This window comes from Rutilus rutilus, assembly GCF_951802725.1.
Source record: "Rutilus rutilus genome assembly, chromosome: 6".
In the NCBI taxonomy this organism is placed as follows: Eukaryota; Metazoa; Chordata; class Actinopteri; order Cypriniformes; family Leuciscidae; genus Rutilus; species Rutilus rutilus.
The window spans coordinates 27,873,283-27,885,697 of NC_140214.1; the positions used below are offsets into that span (position 1 = coordinate 27,873,283).

The 12,415-nt window shown below is 39.7% G+C and overlaps 1 protein-coding gene across 4 annotated transcripts in view; it reads right to left on the bottom strand.

Annotated features, from left to right (window-relative positions):
- Positions 1–12,038, bottom strand: part of dpp6b (dipeptidyl-peptidase 6b) — a 159,137-nt gene extending 147,099 nt beyond the window's left edge. Inside the window, exons 1-3 of one of the 4 annotated variants that reach the window (XM_084411383.1) lie at positions 11,917–12,008; positions 11,740–11,798; positions 9,393–9,425 (exon numbers count right to left, since the gene is read on the bottom strand). In XM_084411383.1, the coding sequence (XP_084267509.1) occupies positions 9,393–9,425; positions 11,740–11,796 (90 nt within the window). In that variant the 5' untranslated portion in view covers positions 11,797–11,798; positions 11,917–12,008. Of the gene's footprint in view, positions 1–9,392; positions 9,426–11,739; positions 11,867–11,916 lie in introns of those variants that run through there. The other 3 variants (XM_084411384.1, XM_084411382.1, XM_084411385.1) reach the window with 3 other exon arrangements.
- Positions 12,039–12,415: the final 377 nt, after the last annotated feature.

Genomic DNA, 12,415 nt, shown 5'->3' on the forward strand with positions numbered 1-12,415 from the left:
CTTTCAACAAAAATAAATGACGTGGAGTAATTTGGCTGTATTGCGTGTTTATGTATATACCTAAAAAAAGTAATAGTATGTGCATGTCTGTCTGTGTGTGTGTGTGTGTGTGTGTATGTGTGTGTGTGTTTGTGTATGTGTGTGTGTGTGTGTGTGTGTGTGTGTGTGTCTGTGCGTGTATGTATGTGTGCGTACATGTGTGCGCGTGTGTGTTTGTGTGTGTGTGTCTGTGCATGTGGATTTGTATGTGTGTGTATTGGTGTGTGTCTGTGCGTGTGGATGTCAGTGTGTCAGTGGCCCCCGGGGACCAAACGAAATTTTTCCGTAGAAGTCTAGTGGGGCTACATGCCCACCAAATTTCATGTTCCCAGGTGTTTCGGTGACCCTGGTATCGTTGACGAAAAATTTACGGGGGCCCCAGCGCAGGGGGGGGAAGTGGCCCCCGGGGACCAAACGAAATTTTTCCGTAAAAGTCTAGTAGACCAACATACCATAAAAATGTATTCATCCTCGGTGCCACGGTTCAGGTAGTTATTTAGGAAAAACTGCATTTTTTGGGGTTTGGGGGGGCCCAGCGCGGGGGGGGAGTGGCCCCCGGGGACCAAACTAAATTTTTCCGTAGAAGTGTAGTGGGGCTACATGCCCACCAAATTTCATGTTCCCCGGTGCTTCGGTGTCCCTGGTAGACTTGTAGTCAAGACCGCCTAAAACGAGACCAAGACACTACCAAGACCAAAGGGTATCGAGACCAAGACAAGACCAAGACCAAGACCAAGACAGAATAAGTCAAGACCAAGACCAAGTCGAGACCAAGACCGAGACCAAGTCGAGACCGGAGGAAAAAAAAAACAGACTAGTGTTGAAGCTAAGCTATAACTTGTATGAATTCAAGAAAAGCAGCATAGGGTTCAGCCGCAGTTGGCAGAACAATACAGAGACAGACCATGTCATGTGTGTGACACTGAGCTCACTGTAAATGTTTTTGCAGACTATCAACTAAAGGATCAACTATGTGAGCAATTATTGCATGACGGCTGTTACTGCACTATTAAGAGGATTGAGACTCCCTTAACTTTTGTGTACTGTTGAGAACTGACTTGACTGGTACTGACTGGTTCATCTGACAAAACATCAAACACCTCCAACACCATCTAACACCTCCAACACCATCTTGCTCCTCCAACAAGTGTCTAAAGAATGAGAAATATTTAACCAATTGAAATGATACTTAATGTGTAGATGAAATCGTAACAGCAAATTAAAGATGCACAATTATAAACTTGGATTAGGCCTAATCATTATTACTTTTTTACATTACTTGTGATTAGTCAACACAACATAGATATGCAGATGATATTTAAAAGTCCACTTATTTAGTCTAACACCATCTTAAATACAATACTGTATTCAAACAACACACACACACACACACACACACACAGAGATATCAAAGACACAAATTCATCTAAGCAAATGCCTGTCTATCTCTGCCGATTTCGGAGTCTCAGACTCCCAAATTAATCCATTCTGCAACTTTTAAATACATATTTAATTTTTTAAAAACGAAATTATAGGCTTAAGTGCAGGATCCGAAAGTTGGTCGTTTTGTCGCTATGGTTACACACACACACCGTTTGGCGGTGCACTCAAAGTCATCTGTCAGTTGTGCAGTTACCCAAAATCTCCTGAATGAAGATAAAACCCATCATGTCACTGATATGTGTTTTTTAAACCAAGTGATCAAAGTTCTCGTTGCCGCTGCGATCAGTGGCCGCGGATAAAGTGTTTTCTCGTGTGGCTCGCGCACACACCGCTCTGTCATCAATCCGGCGCGCGCTTCAATCCGTTCCGTTGCGGATAATAATGTTGCATTATCGAACGTTGTGTCGTCGTGGATATTGTAATATTGTATTTCTAAATCCCCCGACCACTATGTCGGTCTGAGACAGCGAGACCTAGACAAGACCGAGAGGTCCGAGACCAAGACAAGACCAAGACCAAAGACCGTCAAGGCCGTGACAAGACCGAGACCACGTAAAAGTGGTCTCGAGACATACATCACTAGTCCCTGGTATCGTTGACGAAAAATTTACGGGGGCCCCAGCGCGGGGGGGGGAAGTGGCCCCCGGGGACCAAACTAAATTTTTCCGTAAAAGTCTAGTAGACCAACATACCATAAAAATTTCTTCATCCTCGGTGCCACGGTTCAGGTAGTTATTTAGGAAAAACTGAATTTTTTTGGTTTTGGGGGGGCCCAGCGCAGGGGGGGAGTGGCCCCCGGGGACCAGACGAAATTTTTCCGTAGAAGTCTAGTGGGGCTACATGCCCACCAAATTTCATGTTCCCCGGTGCTTCGGTGTCCCTGGTATCGTTGACGAAAAATTTAAGGGGGCCCCAGCGCGGGGGGGGGGGAGTGGCCCCCGGGGACCAAACGAAATTTTTCCGTAAAAGTCTAGTAGACGAACATACCATAAAAATGTCTTCATCCTCGGTGCCACGGTTCAGGTAGTTATTTAGGAAAAACTGCATTTTTTTGGGTTAAGGGGGGCCCAGCGCGGGGGGGGGAGTGGCCCCCGGGGACCAAATGAAATTTTTCAGTAAAAGTCTAGTAGACCAACATACCACAAAAATTTCTTCATCCTCGGTGCCACGGTTCAGGTAGTTATTTAGGAAAAACTGAATTTTTTGGGGTTTGGGGGGGCCCAGCGCGGGGGGGGGAGTGGCCCCCGGGGACCAAACGAAATTTTTCCGTAGAAGTGTAGTGGGGCTACATGCCCACCAAATTTCATGTTCCCCGGTGTTTCGGTGTCCCTGGTATCGTTGACGAAAAATTTACGGGGGCCCCAGCGCGGGGGGAGAAGTGGCCCCCGCGGGCCAAACGAAATTTTTCCGTAAAAGTCTAGTAGACCAACATACCATAAAAATTTCTTCATCCTCGGTGCCACGGTTCAGGTAGTTATTTAGGAAAAACTGCATTTTTTTGGGTTTGGGGGGGCCCAGCGCGGGGGGGGAGTGGCCCCCGGGGACCAAACGAAATTTTTCCTTAGAAGTCTAGTGGGGCTACATGCCCACCAAATTTTATGTTCCCCGGTGTTTCGGTGTCCCTGGTATCGTTGACGAAAAATTTAAGGGGGCCCCAGCGCGGGGGGAGAAGTGGCCCCCGGGGACCAAACGAAATTTTTCCGTAAAAGTCTAGTAGACCAACATACCATAAAAATTTCTTCATCCTCGGTGCCACGGTTCAGGTAGTTATTTAGGAAAAACTGCATTTTTTGGGCCCAGCGCGGGGGGGGAGTGGCCCCCGGGGACCAAACGAAATTTTTCCTTAGAAGTCTAGTGGGGCTACATGCCCACCAAATTTCATGTTCCCCGGTGCTTCGGTGTCCCTGGTATCGTTGAATTCAGTAAGGAAAAAAAAAAAAACTTTGACAATCCCTATATGACCGCTTTCGCTAGCTACGCTAGCGGCGGTCATAATTAGTCTGGTCTGTGCAATGTGTAGGGATAATCTCTGTCACTTATGTCACTTTACACTTTACATATGTGCCTGAAAAAGGTTGCAGAATGAGCTGTATTTGTATTAATAGCCACTTGGAGACAAGCTGCTATAAGAAATGCATTATACCAGTGGCATGCATGGTGCCCTCAGGTAGTATGGAGCAAACTATGTAAATCATTAAAATACACTTTCTATTTTCCATGTTTTATTTCTAATGTCTGAATGTAAATATGTAATGTGCATATGTATGTAATGTATGTGCATATGTAATGTGTATTTGTAATAAGTAATCAGTCAGAAACTAATCGAAATCTGGTATGGAGCATTAAGGTTGTTACTACTAAGCTCAAAAAAAGGACAAAAAAGTAATCTACAACAAAATGGGAGAGCTTTGAAAACCAATAAGATGAAGGTATCTCAGTAGACAGGGCGTGATACAAGCATTGGATTCGGACATGCCTTCCTACCTCCGTATTTTTCAGCTTTCGGAAGCAGCCCAAGGCATTCCAATGCTCCCATTATCATGTATACTCTGAGCATAAAAGGTCTGTACTTTTGTTTAAAAGAACTGCTAGAGTCTGTTAGGTGAGAGCACTGGAATAGAGGAATTAAATATTTGAATATTAAATGTTTAATGTGTTTGGTTTTCTGTTGTCACTACATTGAGAATAAAGCAATGTGTTGGCAAGTTAATGACATAGATATTCAAAACTGATCAAGAAAAAAATATTGGCATTAGCAGATAGTCAAGCCTGCACTACTGTGATGAAAAAGTGGTACAAAGCCATCCCTACTCTATAATTGTCACGCTGGGTTGCAAAAACGGATAAAGCTGGATTTAACTGCAGCAATGATTTCTTTAATCCAAATAAACTCAAACTAACACTTCAGTTACACTACAAAACATGGGTAACAGAACACCATAATAATGACGAGAACAGACCAAAAGCAATTGTCACAGTGGGTTGCAAAACCAGAAATTGAAATAAAAAAAAGCTGGATTTAATTACAGCAGTGATTTCTTTAATCCAAATAAACTCAAACTAACACTTCACATACACTACAAAACATGGGTAACAGAACACCACGAGAACAGACCAAGAGCAACTGAAACACAAGGTGTATAAATACTAGAGACAAAGAAATGAAAACCAACGTGATTACGTAATGCATCGCAGAGTTCTGCAAGATGAGCATTTGTGGTTAAAAAGTATATACATTTTTTTTTTTTTTTTGAAAATGAACTATCGTTTCTCTAGATAAGACCCTTATTCCACGGCTGGGATCGCGCAGAGCCCTTTGAATCTGCACTGAAACTGCAATTTGGACCTTCAACCCATTGGTTGCCATTGAAGTCCACTATATGGAGAAAAATTCTGGAATGTTTTCCTCAAAAAACGTATTTTCTTTTCGACTGAAGAAAGAAAGACATAAACATCTTGGATGACATGGGGGTGAGTAAATTATCAGGAAATTTTAATTCTGAAGTGAGCTAATCCTTTAAAGCAGCATGATTTATTTGAACTACAACAATAATAATAATATTATATAATAATAATATATTATGTTTGTTGCTCAGTCTTTCAACTTAACTTTCAACTTTCAACTCAAAAAACATTGATGATGACTGCACTATTAAAAAATAAAGATTCCAAAAGGAGGTTTTTGTAGCTATGCCATTTTGGTTCCCTATCTAAATAACTTTTTTCCACTAAAAAGAACCTTTTGTGGAACGGGAGGTTCTTCATGGAACCACAATGTGCCAAGTACCACCTCTGATTTGTAACAGGTGGTACCAGGGCTGAATAGTTTCAGAACGACTGTATTGTACTATAAGTGTGATGGGGAACAGCAAAAATTAAAAGTATATGTCATAGTGGTTTATCACTGACTGCGTACATACCAAATTGTAAAATCTTACATAAACCATTCCTTCTCAAACCTGTCCTTTGGACCACCCACCATTGCACATTTTGAATAGCTGTGTCCCAATTCAGAGGCTGCATCCTTCGAAGGACGTGGACTTCAAAGTGACAGCTGCCAGTGATGAGTGACTGTAACGTTTGTACTGGACTTTTTTTTAAAGTTATAGCAAACTGTCTAAATACAGTATGTTCCCCCGTGGTCCATTTCTGTATATAATACATAGTATAAACTATGCATAGATCGCATCTCAGCAAGATATAAGTCAACATTTGAAGGATGCAGCCTCTGAATTGGGACGCAGCTTATGTCTCCCTTATCTAGCACACCTGTAGAGTAGAGACTTGAAAGAGACTTGAAAGACTTGAATTGGGTGTGTCCAATAAGAGAGACACACAAATGTCCAGGACAGGTTTAAGAAGCACAACCCTAAACCACCTTTTAAAGGAGAAAAATGCTTTCATCATTCTTAACTCTGATGTGCAGCAGCAAACTACACCAGAGTTTGAAAAACTTTCACATGAACAAAACCATTTTTAAGACAAATACAAAGAAACAAAAAGTTACTGTTTGTAATCATCATGGTGGATTGTGCTCTACCTGAAAAATATAGGTTTACAATACAAACACTTTGTGTTAAATGCTTTGAGATTGAAGTGTTATCAAGGTGCATTTTGTATATTTCAAATTCGCAAAGAGATTTCCTGTCTAGGCGCAAAGTATTTTTCTTTACAGAAGAGGGCGAAGGAAGCATTTTTTTCAGCAAAGGAAGCTCATCCAAACTCTCTATCACAAATCTGTCGTTCTGCTGCAGCACTCTGAGTGAGTTATAACATATCCTGCTCCTGCAGGAGAGCATAATGGGTTCCCTCTATACTGTGGCGATATATTCCAAGCAGTGCTGTGATTTAGATGCATCCAAAAATACTTTACAGCTTTTCCATTCAGAACTCCAGCAGACAGGCTTCTGCTGATAGGAGCAGGGTCATTAAGGAGAGATGCTTGCAAATAAGGGATAAAATAAAAATAGGGGACCTTTAAAGCTACACTGTGTGATATTTTCCCCCATCTAGCGGTGAAATTGTATATGACTACCCAGTGAATATTAGTTTCAATTCCGAGGGCGTTTTAACTCCTACGGTGGCCGTATTATTCCAAGATTAACATGGCTTCCAGTTCGACTTCGCAAAAATTGCGCCTTTAAAACTATTCATCACCTGTGATCCGTCGCAGCACAGATTTATGTTACAAGGTTAACAATACTTTTCACCATTGACGCGAGGAAAAGTAACGCAAGTAATACTAGAGGTCGTTCTGGCGTTATGCACAACCATGGTATGGTTAGACAAGCAACTATAAAACTTCGAATTTATACAAATAGGCTGAATTACCTGTCAAGAAGAAAGCAGGCAACTTCGGCGTCCATTTTAAAATCTTTGCTCCTCATGAGCTCTTTCCATCTGGAAAAAGTTACTCCAATATTGACTTTGGTCTTGCCTGTCGCGTTGACGTTTTAATTCTCTCTTTCGCTTCCTTGGCGACTCTGCTACATGTCCTCGAAAATAGGAGTTATCCTCCATCTTCAGCAATCTTTCAAATCTTCAAATCTAATCTCCCCCTCGCATTCGTCACGGTGTCACTGAGTGTAAAACGCGAAAGGCGAAGCTTGAATTTCCAGGTATGTCCCTCTTTGGCGAATGTATTTTCAAGATGGAGGCGCAAACATGGCTTCCGCCATTCGAGCGACTATCATAAATGGCAGATTTTACGCTTACGAGAATACTTTATTAGTTGGTGGAAGTAATTTCACATGAATGAGCACATATACTTTTGATAGAACAAAGTGTTTTTTGCTAAGAATCAACTTAAAAAGTTACACAGTGTAGCTTTAAAGAACAGGTTCAATGCTTCTTTGAAAACTCAATTAAGGCATGATAAAATAAAATACAATTTAAAATGCAAACTAAACCTAAATGCAAAATATTTGACTAAAATACAACAATCTAGATTTTTTTTAAAACACCAGGTCAAAAGTGAAACTCCAGAGGTCAAGCTGCATAGTTTGTTTATCAAACATATTATGTAACTAAGAAACTATCCTTTATGAATTTAAAATCAACAATAAATTATCATCGCAGATATGACGACCAGAGCCGGACAGTAACGGAGTACATTTACTTGAGTACAGTACTTAAGTACAATTTTGAGGGATCTGTACTTTACTCGAGTATCAATTTTGGGGAGTACTCATGACTTTACTCAAGTACATTTGAGAGGCAAATATTGTACTCTTTACTCCGCTACATTTCTATCCATAACCGTGAGTACCCGTTACTTCTTCTAAAAAAAAAGGAACAAAGAAAAATCTCGGAAACCCTCAATTTGTTGTTTACCTCTCAGACGTGATTGGATTGTGCAGGCGCCACTGATTGGGACAGCCTATCAGCAATCACCTTCAGCTTTCCGCCAAAGTCAACTCCAGATTTAGATAAGAGACGAAACCATGGACGAAACAATGGATGAAGACGCAGCAGGTCCATCCCGGGAATGTGCCAACCCGTGGCCCCACCTCGCCAGACAATTTCAATTTTGTGAACAAGTTAATGATAGTTTTCGCTTCAAGTGTTTGCTGTGTTTACCAATGTAAGCACTGTGGCAGTAGTAATGCAATATTTAGAAAATGTACTCTTGATACTCAAGTACTTTTAAAAACAAGTTCTTCAGTACTTTTACTTAAGTAGTCATCTGACTGTAGTACTTTTACTTGTACTTGAGTCAAATTTAGCAAGGGGTATCTGTACTTTTACTCAAGTAATGAAGCTGTGTACTCTGATGACGACATCATATACCGTATATATATGACATCAAAATTTTCTGCCAGTGTATTGTTGTTTTCCAGAAGCTTGGGCCGCAAAAGTATGAAGGGTTTGCATGTTTCCCTCTGAAATGTCTGTTTGCAACAAACAATTCTTGTGGAAAATGTTTGATACTCATGGTACTTAACGCTTGAAACGTTTTAGTAAAGCCCTGAATGTTTTTATTACATCATTTTTTACCACTTATGTTTTCACGCATGGTTTTCACTATTAAATCATTTCTGAGCTTTAGTAGCTGCTCCATCCTCCTGCTCCAGAATTTTGACAACTGCCATAAAATCTAGCATTTTATTCTACAACAAAGTGAAGGCTCATTAAAATTATGTAGGAGAGGTCTGTGTAGTAGACAACTCCTTAGTAATAAGAAGAAACTGTGCATTGTCTTGGGTCACCCCTCTATCCAGTGGTAAAAAGCAGAGACAATGTTGCGAACATAGCAGAATATCTGTTATAGAGGAATTTGCAAAGTGGACATTTGTGATTCTTGCATAACTCTTTCTTGGACTTCCACACGTTGCACATGTCAGGGGGTCCGTGACATTTTGTCATGCCCATATTATGTTTGATGCAGTTGGGTCAGCGTGGAAAATCAACAAAGTGTCATTGACCACTCACTGCCACATGCTAAATATACTTAAATGACCTAAAAAACACTGATTTAAAACAAATGTCAGCTGTCTAGAATCATTCTTTGAAATGTATGAACATGCTTTGAGTATTGCTTTTAGATTAGATTTAGATTATTGCTTTTAGAGCCAACAACACTGAAAACACACTTCATAATTCCACTGCCCAGTCACTCCAAGATCTTGTCTTTACTTGCCTTTTATTAAATATCACATTATTGTATTACACAACGAAACTGCAAAAAGAGACCACCTGTAAACCTATTATGGTCTGCCTTAGTAAAGATTATAGAAATTTCGGACAACTGAACACTGCCATTATCAAAAAACGTTGTTTTAAACAAACGTTGATAACTTAAAAAGAGAGACTGCAAGACTTTTTCTGACATATTATGACTCATTTCATATCATATCCAACACAGTATCTAGTAAAAGACAAAAAAATGTGAAGAAGAGTGTTTAACATACCTCACTGGGTATAAAGGGTCCTTGTCCTTTGTCCTTTGATGGGAAAAATCAGAGATTGGCTCAGTAATTCTCGTAACTTTCAAATTGCACAACTTTAATCCATAATGATCTTGACACCACAGTAAACAAGACCAGTTTTACTGAATAAATTATCTCTGATAGCACTAAAAAGTACACATCCTGCCAGCAGAGGGCGCACTTTGTTTAGTTTGCAGCTTCCACAGACTTTGGACCCCAGTACTCTCTAAAAGATGTCCAGAATGGCAATGCAGTCCATGACAAAATAAAGTCATGATGATTATCCTTTCCATTAAAAACAGAGCGGTAATCTCTAGCAAACTGTTTTTCTCTTCTTTTTAGACTCCCATTAAAACAGAGAAGAAAAATACATTCCAGTGTACTGTATGTTCCAGTGTATATCCTGAAAACTTGAAGACATCTGCTTCACAGACACAAACATTGAAATGTATAACACCCCCGGGTGGCTCAGCTTTGCTTTTCTTGTTCATATCCATGTGGGTGAAAACAATTAGCATACTGAACTGGTAATAACAAAAAGAAATAAAAAAAAAGATACTTCAGTGAATTCTGACTGATGTTTTCTCCAGTCAGTTGCATCTTCATGAGCAATGAACTAAATATCATTTTATGTGGGTCAGGATATTGGCAATTCGCTGCTGTGATGTAACAAAACCCTAAAACTTTGTAGGACAAAGCCCCAGAGGTGTTTGCAGAAAACAGCGGCACGACAAAATAAGAAAAACTCTGCACAGAAATATTAAGACAATAACTCAAACTCTGATAAGGATAATTAGGGTAGGAGTAACTGGGGGGTATAAGCAGCCTAACACTTTGTGTTGCTCAGATTCAAACTGAGCAACACATCTTTGAATACTTTTTGGACTAAAAGAGACCAAAGTTACCAAAGGTAAGTTAAAAAAAATTTTTTTTAAATGACTGGAAGGAAGAATAATGGAAAAGTAGAGGATGAGGAGACCAGAGAAACTCTGTCCAGTGAAGCTATAGATTTGTTGACAGAATCCTATATGGATGTTTTAAGCCTGGATGTTGTGGTCCATTGAGCCTAGTTCATATAGACTGTATTTCCTAATTCAGTAACTACTTCACTTCAATCTTTACAATGTTTTTTTTTTACAACTTTTACTGACAATAGTGTGTAAACAGTTATGTCTTGAGATTTATAACTGCTGGCTTTAAGATAATTACACAGCACCATTGTGCTTTGCTACACAATGATATACAGTTGAATGGGCTTATTAAGGTCAGGTATAGTATAGGGACAAACAACTGACTCTTTAATGAAGGCATCTATAGGTATCACTGTATAAAAATATATTGAATAAAAAGGTGCCAAATGTCCACCTGAGGGAAGAGACATTCAACATTTAGTCTTCCACTGAATTTACATAACATTCAAACTTCCATATCTCTTATGTAATATTCACCTCAATCATTTCATGTTGCCTCTACCTCAACATCAAAGAACAGTTATCCTCCATAGGGAGCTTTTGGAGTGGGACAGACTGCTAGGCTTTTGACAGTCCTGAGGTGGTTTTGACTTTCAGTTCATAAATCCCATCAAGTTCACACAATTTCCCTGTCCCCTGAAACTCAGTGTTAAATTAAGTGCAGTAATACAGAACAAAACAACAAAACCTGAGGGAAACCTAACACCTGACCTTCTTGTGATGAAAATCCCTTTATCTCAATCTCGCATAGGCTATCGCCACGGTCTTTCTCCTCATCACCATTTATTATATTGAAGAGTTCAGATGCAATAGCCTCGAAGTGCCATCTGAAATTTTCTTCTAGAATGATCATTTTTTATCAAGCTCGTATATTTAAGTTCAATAATTTCACTTAAATGGCAATGAAAATTACCTATTAGTTGTCATTTAAGTGAAATTACTGAACTTAAATATACAAGCTTGATAAAAATGATCATTCTAGAAGAAAATTTCAGATGGCACTTAGAGGCTTTTGCATCTGAACTCTTCAGAAAGGGCATAGGCTATTCAATACAAAGTGATTGATTTACATGGATATTTAAGCTGCTTCAAATGCTAAATGAGAATTATGTTCACCAGATTGTCAATTATGTCACACATACAAAATGCACATAGAGGGTCTTATAAGGGTACTATACGGTTATCCGGACCACACGTGACCACACGTAAATGTACTATACGGTTAACCTAACCCTAACCCTACCCAAATAGGTGTGGTCCGGATAACCGTATAGTTCCCTTATAAGTAGGCTACTATATATTAATTTGTTGTAGCCTAATATATGTCTTGAAACAGTTGGATGAAATCAACAGCTTACCTTATCCCCATTGGATGAACCCCTCCGGTAATTCCCTGCTCCAGCAGACGAGTTCATCCCTCAACGGTGTGTTTAAGACAGAAAAAGATAAGTTAATCCATGGAATTACGTTTTTTTTTTTTTTTTTTTAAGCTTCGGATGTGTAAGAAAAGAAAGGAAAAAACTCCATTTTCATACCAGAAGTCTCGTTTTCCGAGGAAGTTCAATGAAATGTTTATCAGCTCGTGTTTGTGTGAGTGAGTAGTTGTTCCAGCGTTATCTGATGCAAGTGTTGAGACAGTTTCCCTGTGAAAGAGAGTGACCCTCTCTCACAACCACACGCGTGGTGAGTGTGACGTACCTGCGGGAGATGTGACAGCTATGACAGCGCGGGTTGAGACCACGATTTCCTGTTGAAACGCGGGAATAGCAAAATCTCTTAGCGGCTGGTGCACCGCCTACCGCAAACTCATCAGCGCGTGTTGCAGTGCGTACTTGACTTAATTTATCTCGATATTAAAATCATTTCGATATTTTGATTTAGCCTATTTAACATTTGGTCATTACATAATCGTCGATAATTGCATTTGTTATAGCCTAGACAGTTTTGATAGACATGCACTTTACTCAAATTTAAATAATAAAGAATGTGTAGTGTAGCCTAGTCATTTTTGTATAGATCTGATAAACTAATCTC